The sequence below is a fragment of the Hylobates moloch genome, unplaced genomic scaffold, assembly GCF_009828535.3.
Source record: "Hylobates moloch isolate HMO894 unplaced genomic scaffold, HMol_V3 SCAFFOLD_2, whole genome shotgun sequence".
NCBI lineage: Eukaryota > Metazoa > Chordata > Mammalia > Primates > Hylobatidae > Hylobates > Hylobates moloch.
Window position 1 is genome coordinate 136,374,653 of NW_026652277.1, and position 17,787 is coordinate 136,392,439.

A 17,787-nucleotide genomic window follows, 5' to 3' on the forward strand; every position below is an offset into this window, starting at 1 on the left:
TTACAAATAAATATGAGTCTAAGGACATTCCTGACAGCACTGCTTAAAGTAAATGCCTATGAACAAAATATAAACTGTTAATCAGTTGATAATGTTTAAGTGCTAAAAATGATTTTATCAACCTATTTTTTAACATGGAAGAACATCCAGAATATATTTAGTGTGTATGGAAGAGAAGCATTTTACGTAGCTGTATACATAATATGATTCCACAGCTAGAGAAGAGTTTGTACATTTACATACATGGAAGAAGCTTTCAGGGAGCTCTATATCTAAATGCTAACACTGACTATGTTTTACTAAAGGAAGAAATACATTACAGGAACATTTACTCCATCATTGGTTATTATTATTATTCATTCTACCAGTTTATGTGGGGAAATGCTGAAAATCACGTATACTGATTTGCAGATTACATCAACATTTGATTCTGAGATTAGAAACCGGCTATAGATCAAGGTATATAAATTCAGATTCCTAGTAACAATTTTTACAAAAGCTGCATAAAATGGCTAAAATTAAAACCCTTGCTTTTAGGCAATATAACTATTTTGAGCAGTATAAAGTCATGCTCCATTAAAGCCTACAACACACCTCCACCCTATTTATTGTTGACAAGTCTTGGCCAATAAACCATTTGTGGATTAAAAGGAAATAATCATTCTCTCTCTCACTCTCTCTCTTCACTCACTCACTCTCTCACTGCAGTAATGGGGAGGAAAGCCCACTGTATATATTAATGCTATGGTGTTATTATCACAAGCTAGGACAACCTTCAATCATTAGTCTTGTATAATTAACTATTGCCAGAAAAACAGTTCAATAAAACCTTTTTCTGTCAAGAGCCAGATTGCAAATATTTTCAGTTTTGTGGGTCACTCAATCTCCGTCTCAACTAGCCAATTCTGCCACTGTAGTCTAAATCAGCTGTAGACAATAAAATGGATGTGGCTATGTTGTAATAAAACTTTATTTACAAAAACAGGTGACAAGTCAGATGTAACCTGGGGGCCAGTTTGCAGACTCCTGAGATGGGGTAAAAAATCATTCTAACTGAAAAGAGTCCCTAAAATTCAACTGATTCATAAGTAACTCCAGCCAGCATGTTAATTCATTCCTTTATTTGGAAGAAAAGTGAGCTCATCCTAGAGTACATATCAGCAAGCCAGGCTGCCCAGAATCTGACAATTCATGAAAGCACTACTGAGGTTTTTCAAGGATTACAAAGACAAATAAATGTCAACAAGTGTTTTAGGTTTCTTTTTCCAGAATAAATGATCTCAGTTTATCCATATGGTATGGAACTCCTGGACAACGTCAAATATGTATGATGGTTAATTTTACATGACAATTTGACTAGACCATAGGGTGCCCAGATACGCAGTCATCTGGAAGATCATTTCCTTGAGTTGCTTCACCTTCCGTGAAGGTGTTTGGATGAGCTCAACATTCAAATTGGTCGACTGGATAAGGCAGACTGCCCTCCATAATGTGGGTGGGCTTCACTGAATCAGCTGAAGGCCTGAACATAACAAAAAAGCTAACCATCCCCTAAGCAAAAGAGAATTCTTCTTGCCTGATCCCCTTTGACTAAATACACTAGTACACTGGCTTTTTCCTACCTTCAAGCTTGAACTGATCTCTTCCTGGGGCTTGAGCCTGCCAACCTTCAGACTGGAACTATGCTATCAACAATCCCAGGTCTCCAGCTTGCCAAATCACCTCACAGATGTTGGGACTTGTCAGCCACCATAATCTCATGAGCCAATTCTTAATTAATTAATTAAATGCTTTTGGCTCTGCTTCTCTGGAGAACTTGAATACAATATTGGGAAAACTAGAAAAATTCTAATTTTGCCTACAGATATGAAAAAGTGGGGACAGCCTTCTATTTAAAAAAGAACAATAGTTGTAATCCTCAATTTCCATCACAGTATTTCAATATCATCTACTCAATATGATACCTATTCCACAGATTTCCAAAGCACATCAGTACAATCTCAATTATCTGTTATCTAACTCTTATACAAAAAAAGCTATAAGAAATGACAGAGAAAATGGTCTAAGACATGCTATCATTCTGCCCCTCTAGAAACTCTAAATTCTATCTTTGAATCACAGAGCAGTATATACTTAGAGCCTTTCTATTTAGCAACTCAGGGAAATGATCTTCCTAAAATTTCTTTCAGTGTACTGCCACCTTATAAACTTGAACCTCTGACTTTTACAGAAGGACACAAAAAGTAAGCAACCACATAAATCATCAAATTGTTGTCTAGGCCGGGCAAGGTGGCTCACACCTGTAATCCCAGCACTTTGGGAGGCCAACGCTGGCAGACAGCTTGAGTTCAAGAGTTTAAGACCAGCCTGGGAAACATGGCAAAAGCCCACCTCTACAAAAGAAAATAAAAAAAATTCAAAAAAATGTTTGCCTCTGTGCATGGTGGCACATGCCTGTAGTCTCAGCTACCTGGGAAGCTAAGCTACTTGAACCCAGGAGGTGGAGGCTGCAGTAAGCCGAGATCATGCCACTACACTCCAGCCTGGGTAATAAAGCAAGACTCTGTCTCAAAAAAAAAAAAAAAAAAAAAGTTGTCTATATATTTAAGAAGTTAAAGGCAAACACTAAAAATATTTGCAGATACGGTATTAATGCATAATTACAAAGAGATCATAAGCAAACTAAAAATAAATAAATAAATACTAAATGGTTTAGTCTAAATGGACAAAGAACAAACCCAAAGGGAAAAACACAAATAAAAAATTCTGAAAAATAGTCCAAGCCCACTGGTAAGCAAGTAGTATCAAATTCAGAAGACATGCTATTTTTCAGCTATCAATCTAGCAAAAATGTTAAAAGAACAAAACAACAGTGTTCCTAGATACTCCCATACACTGATAATGGTAGTGTTAATTTATTCATTACAAAAACACAACCTTTTGATAACGCTATTAGGCAATATACATCATGTGTGGCACATGCCTGTAATACCAGCTACTCAGGAAGCTCAGGTAAGATTGCTTAAGCCCAGGAGTTCGAGACCAGCCTAGGCAACATAGTGAGACCATCTCAAAAAAAAAAAAAAAAAAAGAATTAACTATATAAATTGATCTCCTCCCACCTGAACTAATTTGCCTTAACCTTTAAACATAACTATGTCTTTAAAAAGAAGATCTGGTATTGTATGTACCTCAAACACCGAAGATGATTAACAAATGTCATGAAAATAACACTCTAATCTTTTAATTTAAACTGAAAAAATTCAGTCTGAGAAGAATGACATGACTTGTCTTTAGACAAGTCAATCCAGAAGCACAATACAGGAAGAAGTACATGTGAAATATGCTGACCAGATGATTTAATAAGGAAAATTTTCTCACAGAATAGTTACAAGACTATGTTACTGAAATGGGAATATTGATATCTAGTATGCAATATGCACTTAAAAACTTTAAGGCTGAATAACCTCTGGCAACAATGTCTTACCTAAAGACAAAAGCAGTGCTGTAAGAACAGCAAAGATCCCAAGAAACTCTACATTGGAACTCCTCTTTGGAAGACAATATGTTACATTTTTCAATACTAATTTTTTAATACTAATTTTAATTATTTTAAATAGAATACTGAGTGCCTGGGGATAACATTAAAAATTCTGAATATTTCTCAGACAGGAAGATTAGCATTAAATAAAAAAGCAACCTATTTTACTTCTGAAGCTCTTTTATTGGAAGCAAAAACGCATACAGTATCAAGTATTCCACAGTATTTGAATATACATGTAACTGCACTGAGAACAAGAACTAATCTCATTGAATATTTTAATGACAGCTCTAAATTGAAGAAAATAAAAATAACACTACTGACAAAGCAGATTTATACTTTTAAATAAGCTGAATACATAATACAAATCAAGAATACAAATTGCAATGTTTTTCACAATGCAGATTATCTGTCACCCATTAGTATGTTTTAAAATCAACTTGGAAACCAACACTTTCAAATAAAATAGTAGATAAAGCATGTTTACCCTTATATTACATAAGTAGCATGTGGTTCACATTTTAACATCTCTGAAATATTAACAAGTACTTTTGCACAAAGAACCTATTCTGCTGCTGGAATAACTCCACTCAAGCCAGCCTCTACTCTACTATCAGAATTATCTTCTAGAATCAAGCATGTTTATGTTATTCTTCTGCTTACATAGATCTGTGAGCCCCTTACGGCATATTAAATAAAATTCAAATTCCTTAAGTTAGGCAAAGTTCTTCATCAGTTGTCAGCTTCACTTTGCAACTTCTACCTACAAAAACTATCTAGCCACACTTACCTAATCACTTCTCCAAACAGATGAGACTCTTTCATGACTCCAAGCTGTTTCACTTCTGTACCTTAAGAGTCCTAGTTCAGAACTAACTTGTTCTGTCTTCCCTGATTCCTCTACGTGGCATTAAATACTTTGTTCACTCCCAATATATTATTCAAAATTCCAACATTTATTAAATTATATTAACCCATATGTATATGACTTTCTTCTCCCTCACCAAACTGTGAAAAATGAAAGGCAACCTTTTTTAGTGTCCAGTACCTAGCATAGAGCTGCACACTTATACAGGGTCTCAATAAATGTAGTCATTATAACCACTGGATACCTAACAAATGTTCACAGAATAAAATTAGAATTTTGGAAGCCTTACAATTACACTACAAAACTATCTTTCTGTTTAGAAAAAAGGATTAAAACAAGGGTTTTGTTTGGTGGTGGTTGTCTGCTTATTTTAAAATCCAGGATATTTTAAACTATCCCATGAGCCAGTATGCATTTAAGTATCTATTTAGAGATCAGTAAATATTTATCAATGCAGCTTTTTTTAAAGTAATTTTAAATAATTTAGAGAGCTGATGGCTAACATTCCTAACATGGGAAAACAGTCTCCAATAGGTAAAAAGACACAGAAGTCACACAAAAAATTAGAACATTAAATGGTAAGAAAAAAATGTTCATATTAACAGTAGCCAAAAAGAAAAAACCAACAAATCTGGAACTACACTGCAGAATATCTAGCTAACATGACAGAAACATCACATAGTGTTATCTTCTCCATCCCAATCCTCCACTCCATTTCAGTACTATTTATCTCTAGGGTAAGTGACTCCAATAGTCTTAGTTTGTTTCTTTTATCATAGAATTACCAGCATAGCTCAGTGTAAAAGATGCGCACTGTGAAACCAGGCTACCTGGGTTCAAGTTCATTCTACCTCTTATTAGCAGTAAGTCCTCATAAATCACTTAACCTCTCTGTGCCTTAATTTCTTCATATGTAAGAGAAGAAAATAATTATAGAATAGTACCTATATTATAGGGTTGTTGCGATCAATGAACATGTAAAGTTTTTGGTTGTTGTTATTGTTTTTGAGACAGAGCCTCTCTCGGTTGCCCAGGCTGGAGTGCAGTGGTGCAATCTCGGCTCACTGCAACCTTCATCCCCCAGGTTCAAGAGATTCTCCTGCCTCAACCTCCCAAGTTGTTCGGATTACAGGCGCACACCACCATGCCTGGCTAATTTTGGGGGGTTTAGTAGAGATGGGGTTTCGCCACATTGGCCAGGCTGGTCTCGAACTCCTGACCTCAGGTGATCCGCCTGCTCAGCCTCCCAAAGTACTGGGATTACAGGCGTGACCACTGCACTTGGCCTGTAAAGATATTTTTGAAAGTGCCAGACATATAATTAGGATCTCAATAAATGTTATTATTTTTATTATTGCCCATGCATAGAAATTTTCCAGAAGGATAACTAAAAACTATTAAAAATGGAGTGGAGGACTGACATGAAAGGAAGACGAAAAAGCTTACTTCACTTTAAGCTTTTCTGTACTGAGTCAACATTTTACTAAGCATGTGTAACTTTAATAATGAGAAGAAAAAAATCATCTGACAAATACCACGTAACAATAATTCTTCTGCTCTTCATGAGGTACAGTACCCCACTCTCTTCCAAGTTTTTAACCTTGCTCTTTTCCCTCCCTATTTAATCAAGGACATCTACACTGTCACCAGCTTCTCTCTTAGTATCTTACTAGCATGTTTACAACTACTTATCTCCTTCAAAACACAAACCCAATGCCCATCTCTCTGATAACCACCACTTTTTTAACATCATTCCAAGAGATTAAGCATAAGCTTTCTATCTCTACGATCTGCAAAGTGAATACATGCATGCCAGGGAGTACATGAGCCAATCCACTGGCAAGCTGCTGGAAGAAAAAAACTTCTGTTTATATCGAAAATTATCTTTAGGAAAAAGTAATGCATTAAATTTTGCTATAATATTTAACATACAGGTTAACACTAGTGCCCTTACTTGGATTATCAGAGCATTATGTTACATATATATAACATAAACGGAGGTGTTCTATACAGAGGGCTTGACAGTGACATTCTCCTTCATTCATTTGATTTTTTCGTATGGTTATGCATTGCAGTTCATGGCTGGTTAAGCAGATTTGCATATCGATAACATTATGTAGTTTTACTTAAACTAGCCCTCACAAAATGGATTTGTGGCTCTATACTACTGCAAAGAAACCTGAAGTTGAAAAACCTGAAGATAATACTAAAAATATAAGTATAAACAAACAAGAGAATAGTCAAGCTGATGCCTCCCATGCACACTCTTCAACATTCCTTTTGCAAGAGAAAAAAAAAAATTACAAAATCAGATCTGACAGTAATATGTCACCTAGCATTTCTGTTTGAAAAAATAACCAGGCCGGGTGCGGTGGCTCACGCTTGTAATCCCAGCACTTTGGGAGGCCAAGGCGGGCGGATCACGAGGTCAGGAGATCAAGACCACGGTGAAACCCTGTCTCTACTAAAAAACACAAAAAATTAGCTGGGCGTGGTGGCGGGCGCCTGTAGTCCCAGCTACTCGGAGAGGCTGAGGCAGGAGAATGGCATGAACCCGGGAGGCGGAGCTTGCAGTGAGCCGTGATTGTGCCACTGCACTCCAGCCTGGGCGACAGAGCGAGACTCCGTCTCAAAAAAAAAAAAAAAGAAAAAATAACCATTGATCCCCATAAGGGTAAAGATGATGCTTTCAAATGAAACGTTCAACATGGAGAGGGCATACTGGAAATTAACACGACTCTTGTATCTGCATATGCGAGTTGGAAAAAATAATTTTTAAAATGTATCAACTGTATGTACCACTAAAAAAAAAGGATGCCAATTAAATGACACCCTGAATTACATGATGCATCCATATATCAGAAATGCTAAAACATTTTTAAAGTACATTTTAAAATTGATAAAGTATAATAAATATTGCATACATAAAATAGGAGCATTTGGGTGAAATTTTTGCTGTTAGGCATGTCTAAAAAATAAGGAGTCCATTGGTTCTCTATGGTCTCAAAACATTTGCTATACACCTACTCTACCCTTTTTATGAAAGGTTTGTAACAATGCGCCAAAAAAATAAAAATAAACAACAGGTAGCAAAACGGGGAGGGGAACTGAGAAACTGTGCTGCTCCAATCCCAAAAGAGATCCAAAGATCTGCTCAGACATGAAAAGTTAGGTTCTAGCCAGAGGTAAAATTCTAGGCCAGAAGAAAGTACGAATCAAGAATAAAGTAAGATCAGATTCCAAGATTGAGAATTAAATTTAGCAGTCACTGAAGATGCTTTCACTCAGCTAAAATAAGGTTAGCAGCATCAAGTAAGTATGCTTTCTCACATAAACACACTAGTCAAAAAATACCTACATTAAAATCTAGCTCAATCTAAGCTAATAGTCTTTCTTGGGCTGGGCACGGTGGCTCACATCTGTAATACCAGCACTTTGGGAGGCTGAGCAGGGTGGATCACCTGAGGTCAGGAGTTCGAGACCAGCCTGGCCAACACAGTGAAACCCTGTCTCTACTAAAAAAAATATATATAAAACAAATTAGTCCAGCGTGATGGTGCATACCTGTAATCCCAGTTACTTGGGAGGCGGAAGTTGTAGTGAGCCGAGATCACACCACTGCACAACAGCCTGGGTGACACAAAAAAAGTTGTGTTCAAAAAAGCATTTTGGCAACTATTAGGAATAATAGCCATGTATTTAGTTTTTGTTAAGTCCTTGTTCCTGTTTAAAAACTGGGAAAATAAGGTACAGTTAACAACTAATGAGGCTGTTCATAAAACTACTGCAAATATATACAACTTGGTGTTTCAGACGGGCTTATCTTTGTCCTAGAACATAAGAACCATACACAATACATTTAAATGGCTAAAGAAAAATAAAAAGTCTTAAAATATTTCAAAATAATTGAGAAAATGTATAAATATATGGAAGTTTTCTGCTCCTAAAATTAAAGCACTTAACTTCTAGTCCAACTTTTCAGTACATTATTCCTAAAATGAGACAGAATGCTCAGTATTAATGAGAATGCTTTAGAAAAGCTTCAGAAATGTCATAGCAAGGCCATATATATGAAATTTCTTATGGTCAGGAGGCAATCTCTGCCTCTACAAAAGCAACATAATCAATTGGTAGAAAATGTTAAACTACATGAAACATAGTCCAAATCTTTCATCCCAAAATCTTTCAGAGAAATATATAACTAAGAACTATAGTTCATTTCAGAACTCTAAACTTTAATACTAAAAACTATTTTCAAAACGAGTATCAATAAAGCAAATAAGTTTCATTCACTAGACATTAACAGTGTAGAAAGGCATACAACAGTTTCTGATCTTACATTAACTCTCTTTAAAGGAACTTAAAATCCTGTCAACGACTTTAATTAATTTAGCACTACTTAATGAAGTCTTTAAACAATTTACAGCAGGAGAAAAAAAACAAAAGTAGGGCTAGAGTTACTTTTCTGAGGTAGATTCTCAGATCAGACAGAGGTTAAGAAAAGCATGAAATAAAACTAGATACAGTACTAAAGTCTGGTTCCCTGATTGAGAGAATCTTCTATTCTGAGGGGCGAGAACACTGTTAACACCAGTTCAGATGCCCTGAGCAGAGTACTCTGGTCAAGACTTGGCCACTGTTCAGTGTAAGGAATCCCAGGAAACCCTTCAGTCCTAGGCAACCTATGACACACATCCTCTAGTTTTAAAACTGAAACTTCAGGCAAACCCAGACAACTGGTCACCCTAGCTTAATAAGTGGTTAAGAGCAATTCAAACATTTATTAAGCACTTATGTATCAATCCTTATGCAATAAAGTCAGCTCCACTGGATTAGATAATCTCTAATTTCAGCTAGGTTTAAATTTTTAAGTATCTCACTGAAACTGGCCAAATGCATTGATGCATTTTCTTCTGACTCATCTTACATGGCTGCCTGGAAGCATGAGACGGGTGATCACTACTGCCTTCAGACTCCTCTCTACCAGAACACTTTATTGTCCTGCTTTTACTCCTACCACCCTGGCTGCTCTTTCTCAGTGTCTTTGGACAGCACATCTTCCTCTGCCTGAAGAGAAAATGTTAGTGTCCCAGGGCTTAGTCCTCTGCTGTCTTCTCTATTCTCTCGGTGTGATCCATGACCTTTAAACACCATTTTACCCAAGTAATTCTCAAATTCCTATCTCTCACCCAGCAACCTCCCTACTGAGCTCCAGCATTTATACCCAACTTCATACTCAACATCTCACCTGAATTTCTCAAAAGGATCTCAAATTCCACATGGCCAAAAAAGAACTCTTGATTCCATTTATCTTCCTTACACTCTCTCCCCACCGCCCTCTGCCCATCTCAGGAAATGGCATCACTATCTATTATAATCACAGAAGCCAAAATTAAGATGTCATCTTTGACTCCTCTTTCCCCTAATTGACAACTCCAAACCATCCGTAAATCCTTAAGATTTCTCATGTATATCCCAAATCCATTTTCTTCTCTCCAAATCCAATCTAACCATTCTAACTCAAGCCATCATCTCTCCCCTAATAACTGCAATGGCCTATTAGCTGTCTTCCCTACTGCTGTTCTTGCCCCACTCCTCTACAATTTCTTCTTCCACAGAATAGCCAAGACTGATTGTAAACACCTAGGACAAGGAATATCTGTTCCATGTCCCCAGTACATGGGAACAGTATCTGCCTCATGGTAGGCACTCAATGTGCTCAGAGTAAAAGAATGAAGTCACTCCTCGCCATCTTCTGACATGCAGAATAGAATCCAGACTCCCTACAACCCCTAACATTATTATCAGGCCTTCCTCACCTCACAGTCCTGCTCACTAAGCTCCAGACTGACTGGAGTTCTTCAAACTTCTCGAACTCATTTCCGCCTCGGAGATTTTTTGTTCCCTCCACCTGAACACTTCTCCTTTCATATCTGGCTTCTTCTCCTTCAGGTAACAATGTTACCTCCTCAGAGGCCTCCCTGACTAGCTACTCAAGGAGCTCTGCCCATCCTCTGCCACCTCACCAATCTTCTTTTCCTCTTAGTACTTAACACTAGCTGCATCATCTCATTATCTGTTTACTTACTGATCCTCCCCTCTAACATGCAAGCCACTACCAGGCAGCATGGTGGCTCATGCCTGTCATCCCAATAATTGGAAGGCCCAGGCAGGAGATCACTTGAGCCTAAAAGTTCAAGACCAGCCTGGGTAACAGTGAGACATCATCTCTACAGAAAATACAAAAATTAGCCAGCAGTCATGGCACATGCCTGTATTCCCAGCTGAGCCTGAGAGGCTGAAGCGAGAGGACTGCTTGATCCTGGCAGGTCAAGGCTGCAGAGACTATGATTGCACGACCGCACTCCAGCCTGACTGACAGAGCGAGACACTGTCTCAAAAACAAAACAAAACAAACAAAAAAATCTAAAAAATGTTTTTGAAAGTAAAATACAAGCCTCCATAGAGCAAGAACCTTACCTTTCTTGTTCAATGATGTATCCCCAGAGGCTAATACAATGTTTAGCACACTATATTTATTGAAAGAATAATTCACAAACATTTCTAATGCCAAGGTAACAAGCACTATGCTAGGTAACCATTTTTTTTTTAATTAAAGAAAAACAGAAATCAAAATATTGGTATGAAAAGTAACTTGGGGCTGGGTGTGGTGGCTCACGCCTGTAATCCCAGCACTTTGGGAGGCCGAGGCTGGCAGATCACGAGGTCAGGAGTTCAACACCAGCCTGGCCAATACTGTGAAATCCTGTCTCTACTAAAAACACGAAAATTAGCCAGGCATGGTGGCACACACCTGTAGTCCCAGCTACCTGGGAGGCTGAGGCAGAAGAATCGCTTGAACCCATGAGGCGGAGGTTGCAGTGAGCTGAGATTGCACCACTGCACTCCAGCCTGGGCAACAGAACAAGATTCTGTCTAAAAAAAAAAAGAAAAGAAAAGTAATTTGATGTTATTTTTATGTTGATCATGCCCATCCTTAAATGACCCTACACAATAAATCGCTCTTCTTAGAATATTATTTTGCCAGTGTAAAATATGAAAATCCTGATAGTAATAATAATAATGAATAACATATCATTGCTTAAAAATTGGCTGGGCGCGGTAGCTCATGCCCGTAATCCCAGCACTCTCGGAGGCCAAGGCAGGCGGATCACTTGAGGTCAGGAGTTCAAGACCAACCTGGTCAACATGGTGAAACCCCGTCTCTACAAAAATACAAAACATTAGCCAGGTATGGTGGTTTACGCCTCTAATCCCAGATACTCGGGAGGCCGAGGCAGGAGAATCGCTTGAACCCCGGAGACGGAGGTTGCTGTGAGCCGAGATTGCACTCCAGCCTGGGTGACAGAATGAGACTCTGTCTCGAAAAAACAAAAAAAAAATGATATTGCTTAAAAAGTGTCTGATGATCACGTTCTTCACTTTCTTAATGCAAAATTTATGTAATTAGGCTATAACTCAGGAAAATACTATCCAGAAGACTTTATATCTTCATCATCTTTTCAGAGTATAAAAATACACATTTCATCCAGTCAGAAAAATCATGACTCTCTCAACCCTTTCTGTTCACACACATAAATATTACAACATGACAATAGAGGTTACCACTTCACCATTTATTGCTTGGCCTCAGATTAATTTACCAGCTTCATTCAAGCCAGGAAGTGATCAAATTCCAATTATTACTCAAGTTCATTTCACAAAAGTCATCACTAAAGTTAAGATTCACCCCTTACCCCCCAATACCTATTATGAAAGAACATGTTCAGTTGGGTTTAGGCCAGAGTTATGTTTCATTGTTACCATAGTACTCTTAGAAGTCCATCTAATTAAGAACCACAGCAGAAAACAATATTATCTGTTGTAACCATACCAGTTATTACCATTATCATTATGACATCACTAAACACCTCATGGCAATGCATCAACTAAGAGGTAAATGTAAAGCTCAAAGCAATGAACAAATGACTTTTTTTCAGCTCAAGTGTTTCCTGTAACATTTCATTTTCGCACACTATAAAAGTATAATACTCTACCTCAAAATGTTTTAAGAGTTGAATATATAAGTTTTTGCTTTTGTTTTTTGAGACAGAGCCTCACTCTGTTGCCCAGGCTGGAGTGCAGTGACATGATCTCAGCTCACTGCAACCTCAGCCTCCCGGGTTCAGGTGATTCTCCTGCCTTCAGCCTCCTGAGTAGCTGGGATTACAGGCGCACGCCACCACACCCGGCTAATTTTTGTGAGACTGGGTTTCACCGTGTTGGCCAGGCTGGTTTGGAACTCTTGACCTCAAGTGATACACCCACCTCAGCCTCCCACAGTGCTGGGATTATAGGCATGAGCCACTGCGCCTGGCTTATGTTAGTATTTTTAAAATATTATTTATGAAAAGGAACATATTTAGCACAACTAGGTATTAGTAAGTACTCAAAGTATCACTTTATCGTGCTTGATTTCAAAAGCCTCCTGGTAATATGTCTATCCTTCATCCAACTTGAAACCAGTATACATTCTGAACAATAGGGTAATCTCAAATGCAATCAACCAAATGCATAAAAAATATACCAATTGTTCTATTTTAAATTAGCCTTCTAACCACACTTGCCAATACAAAAAAGAGAGGCTTTTATTTGACCTTTGTAAGGAAACTTAAGAAAACACACATTTTAGCTGGGCGCGGTTACTTATGCCTGTAATCCCAGCACTTTGGGAGGCTGAGGCGGGTAGATCACTTGAGGCCAGGAGTTCGAGACCAGCATGGCCAACATGGTGAGACCTTGTTTCTACTAAAAATACAAAAATTAGCTGGGCGTGGTGGCACATGACGGTAATCCCAGCCATTTGGGAGGCTAAGGCATGAGAACCGCTTGCGGGAGGCGGAAGTTGCAGTGATCCAAGATCGCACCACTGCACTCCAGGCTGGGCAACAGAGGGAAACTCTGTCTCAATAAATAAATAAATAAATAAATACTCATTTTATTTTTGGTTTATAACAGTTACTCCACAAAGCTGAAAAATGGGAAAAGCCAAATCAAACTGAATCCTAAAGAGAAGGCTAAAAGTTCAGTATTTTTCAAACTACACTTATTATTTCTATTTTTTACTGCCATTTCTTTAAAAAAATAATTTCTTCTGATTTTTAGAAAGTGGTTCTATAGGCCGGGTGCGGTGGCTCACGCCTGTAATCCCAGCACTTCCGGAGGCTGAGGCAGGAAGATCATGAGGTCAGGAGATCCAGACCATCCTGGGTAAAACGGTGAAACCCCGTCTCTACTAAAAATACAAAAAAATAACCCGGGTGTGGTGGCGGGCGCCTGTAGTCCCAGCTACTCGGGAGGCTGAGGCAGGAAAATGGCGTGAACCCGGGAGGCGGAGCTTGCAGTGAGCTGAGAACGCGCCACTGCACTCCAGCCTGGGCGACAGAGTGAGACTGTCTCAAAAAAAAACGAAAGTGGTTCTGTAGTACCTTTGGCTTTTCCTTTAGTCTAGTTATATATTTGTATAAACAAATAAACCAGTTTCAGGGCACCTTGAATTAATCCACATATTAAGATAAACTCATTTTAATACCAGAAATTATTTACTTATCCCTGCCTTCACACTTTGTTTTCAGACAAGTCCAATTTTAGCGCTGGAATAATTGCTCAAATTATTCAAAAGATATACTGAACAATATTTCAAAAATAAAAATTTCCTTCCAATTATCAGGAAAAAAGATCCCTATATGAATCAACTCAGAGGTCATTATCTTGACCTTCACCATCTGCTCATTTGCACAAGAAGCAACACAAGTTTTTCATCTAAGGTAGAACTTTTTAAAACTTAAAATTACCTAAGATAATTTTAAATATGTATGTTTGCTCAAAAAGGGAAGAAACACAATAAATAATTACATTACTATTTCAGCATGTAACTGAAAAAAAACTTTTACAAAGGCATGTCCTGACTTGCCAATGGTTTATTACTGACAAATTGAGATAAAATACATACTTTGGTACAGCTATACTGTCCAAATTTCTTCAATTTGGGTAGTATTTACAAAGTATCTTCTTCCACTATTATTCTATGCCATAGCAAATGTCTCTCTAGAGGCTGCAACATAACAAAGTCCTTCGTTACTTAACTTTAAATACTAAAACGTTCTCTTCTTCATAGAAAACAATGAAAAACAGACACCATGCCTCAGTGATACACCTCCAAACAAGCTGCTATTATCACGAATAAATTTTAATAGGTCAGATTACAAAGACTTACAGATGGCTTTTGACATTTTTGGATAAATTGAAACCACTCCCTCCAGCCCCTAGGGATAATGAAGTAGCTTCTCAATCACTGAAGTTACTTAGATGACAGGATTTGTGAATAATCTGTAAACTGGGGAAACCTCTGAACTACTGTCTCCTTAGGACAAATAGCATACGATTTAGAAAAAAAAAAAAATCCCTACTTAATACTGCTTTTTACTAAATTCATGCCTACATCAAATTTCAGGACCAAACTTAAGTGAATGATTCAAATCATTCATTAACATACATTAAGTGTTTCAGGACCAAACTTACGTGAATGATTCAAATCTAACTCTGGCTTTTTAAAATGTATACATGTCTTTTTAAAAACCACATCACAAATATCTAAACTATCAAAGAATTGCATTATTCGAAATTTAAATAGCCTGATATTAGTGACTCGGTTAGTGCCTGATTTTTTTTAAATAGTAGAAAATATTACCATCAAAAGACCCCTTTCCAAATGCTGCTTCTGCTTTTTTGTTTTGTAAATAACAGCTTTGGAAATGTATGCAAAAACATCTCTAAGTTACACAAGTCGAGCTCAAACACTTTGTGGAGCAAGGTTACTTAAGAGGAGTCCCAGAAACAGCTAAAATTGTAGGGAAAATTTTGCGTATGTATATATGGCATTGTTTTTTCTGCACAGAATGTCCATATAACTCAGTTTCTCAAAAGGCCTCAAAACTCAAGATTAAAAGTGCCTGGAAAGACCATCATCTTTAGAGAACATATCACAGGCAACCCAAGACATTTTGTATCCCAAGTTAGGGGAGGTTTTATCCTAATTTTGTGGCTCCTACACAACTTCTGAGCGACGCACGCATGAAATGGCTGTCCGATACAAACAGCCCCCTTCAGACACGGAATGCAGCAAACCCCTAATTTCCTTGAAGGGGCAACGGAAAGCCAAACGGATTCGTAACCCGGTTGCTCAATGGTCCATTGGCTACTGCAAGACGCGCCCTCCCCTTACGCCGGAGGGGCTGCGGGGCGGCGACCAGGTTCCTCCGGGGGCTGAAGTTCCCTTGGAGGTGGCTGAGAGCGGCCGCATCTCTGGCTGCATCCTCCCTCCCCAAAACGCGCCCTTAAAGTAGCGGCTGCGGGCGTGGGCACAGCCAACCCCAGCCTGCGCCTACCAGAAGTCGGGAGGGCGCGGAACTGCGACCCCTCCGAGACGCGCCCGGGCCGCCGCCGCAGCACTGTCGCAGCGACCTTCCCGCCCGGGTCCCCGTGAGCAACGGGCAAGCCCCGTTATCACGCCGGTCACACACCCCACGAGTGAAAGGAAAAAACCGGGCAGACAATAAAGCCCAACCCGCGGGGGCCCAAGCGAGCTGGAAGTTGGGGGCGCTGGGGCTGCAGCCCAAGGAGGAGCGGCGGGGACGACGGGATGCGGGGCTGATGCGCCTGGGACGCGGCAAGCCAGATGTCAGCCCAGGTGCTGGCAGCGGGGAGGACACTGGACACGCGGCGGCGTCGGGGAGGCGGCCGGGGTAAGACAGGCCTGAGGCGGGAGGGGAGCGGCGGCGAGGTCCCGAGGCGCCGCGGTCGGCCGTGACCCCCACCCCAGCCAAGGCGCTGTCCCGTTCCTTACCGGCAGGGAAGCTGCGGGCTCCGCCGGGGCTATCCCGGCCGCTGGCCTCCGGAGCCAGGAAGCGCCCCCACATCGCGGGCGAGAGGGCCGGGTGAGCCAGAGACGCCCGACTCCTCACGTCCGTTCTCCTGCTTCTTCGGCGGCGGAAACTTGCGCGGAGCGTGGGCCTCGGCGACACGGGCAGGAGGAAAAGCGGGATGGCTGGTTAACGGCTGCTCAGCTACGGGCGGGGAACGCAGGGGCCAGATTCGGCGGCTGCCATGGCCAAGCCGGCTGGGCTGAGGCCCGCGCCGGGGAAGCGGCGACTCGGCGGTGACGGCTGCTAGATCCCCGGCTGAGCCCAGGCTCAAAGGCTCCAGGCGAAGTTGCAGCTGCGGGTTCTCTCCGCCCCCTCCGCCGGCGGAGCCAGAGCCGGGGCTGGGGCCGCGAGGGGGCGGGGCCTCGGGCAATGACTTCAGGCGTGCGCGGCGCCGCGCGGGGCGGGGACTGCGGGGGGCGGGTGGGCTACCCCGACTCCGCTTCGCCTGCTTGGCGGCGACTGGCTGTCCCGCCCTCCGGCCGCATCCCTCCGTCTCCATCCTCCCGCCGTGCGAGTTGCGTATAGGGCGGCGACTTGGCGTATTTTGCGATACTTGCCCCTCCCTTGGGTAATCCCTGACGCCCTCCCTCCGAGCACCTCTGTGAAGACACTTGGAAGACCTGCCCGCGGCGTCACCACCACTCGAGATGAAAAGGCCAAACCAGGGCGCGGCTGAGGGAGCTTCCAGCCTCCCTTGGAATTAGGATTGGGATTTAAATCCTCATCTGTATTCCTTCGTTTATAGATCACTTTAGGGGCAGAAAAGGGGTGGTTTTCCTTTACTAATTTAATGGGGGCGTGGGGGCAACACAGGCACCAGAATATAACACAGGGATGTGCACTGGTAAAGGCCCGGGGGTAATTAGTACCCGAGGGGGAGAGGGGCCGTCATTGTAATCGCACAACGTTTCAGATCAGCAAACAGAAAGTAAAAATGGCACCAAAGTCTGTAATGGGAGTCCTTTCCTCCTTGCCCCCTACTCCTTCACGTTCTTCCTCTTCTTGGCCAGTTTCCACCCTTCACCTGAACCCTTAGTGCAGGAGGAGACGTCCTAAGGAAGGGCGAAAAGGGACAGCATCGTTTTATTTTTAAATCTTACTTCTCACTGGCAATATGGTGATGCTTCCAACATTTAGTTACGAACTAGTTCGTATAAAAAATTCTGGGCCAGCACTGTGGTGGGAGGCGGGCTCTGCAGTAGTAGGTCCATCACTCAGAGGTAAGCCGGAACGCAGGTCGCTTAACTAGAGAGGCTTTGAGTTCCGCTTTTCCTGTTCTGGAATCTTGCTAACAAAGGCCCCATATTTGCATTTTTCCCTTAAAGACACTTTAATTGGGAAATACTACTTAAAATTCTTGGAAGTTAAATTACATTTAGGTGTGTGTTCTATCA

The 17,787-nt window shown here is 40.7% G+C and overlaps 1 protein-coding gene across 6 annotated transcripts in view; it reads right to left on the bottom strand.

Moving 5' to 3' along the window:
* The window catches only part of CEP85L (centrosomal protein 85 like), a 217,013-nt gene that overhangs the window by 174,898 nt on the left and 24,328 nt on the right, over nt 1-17,787 (bottom strand). Inside the window, exon 1 of one of the 6 annotated variants that reach the window (XM_032157774.3) lies at nt 17,494-17,773. The exons of 2 other annotated variants lie outside the window; for them this stretch is intronic. Coding sequence is in view for 1 of the 4 variants with exons in the window: in XM_032157766.2 (XP_032013657.1) it covers nt 16,315-16,387 (73 nt within the window). In the remaining 3 variants the exon portion in view is untranslated. Of the gene's footprint in view, nt 1-12,166; nt 12,284-16,314; nt 16,719-17,493; nt 17,774-17,787 lie in introns of those variants that run through there. 3 more of the 6 variants (XM_032157766.2, XM_058435519.1, XM_058435520.1) reach the window with 3 other exon arrangements.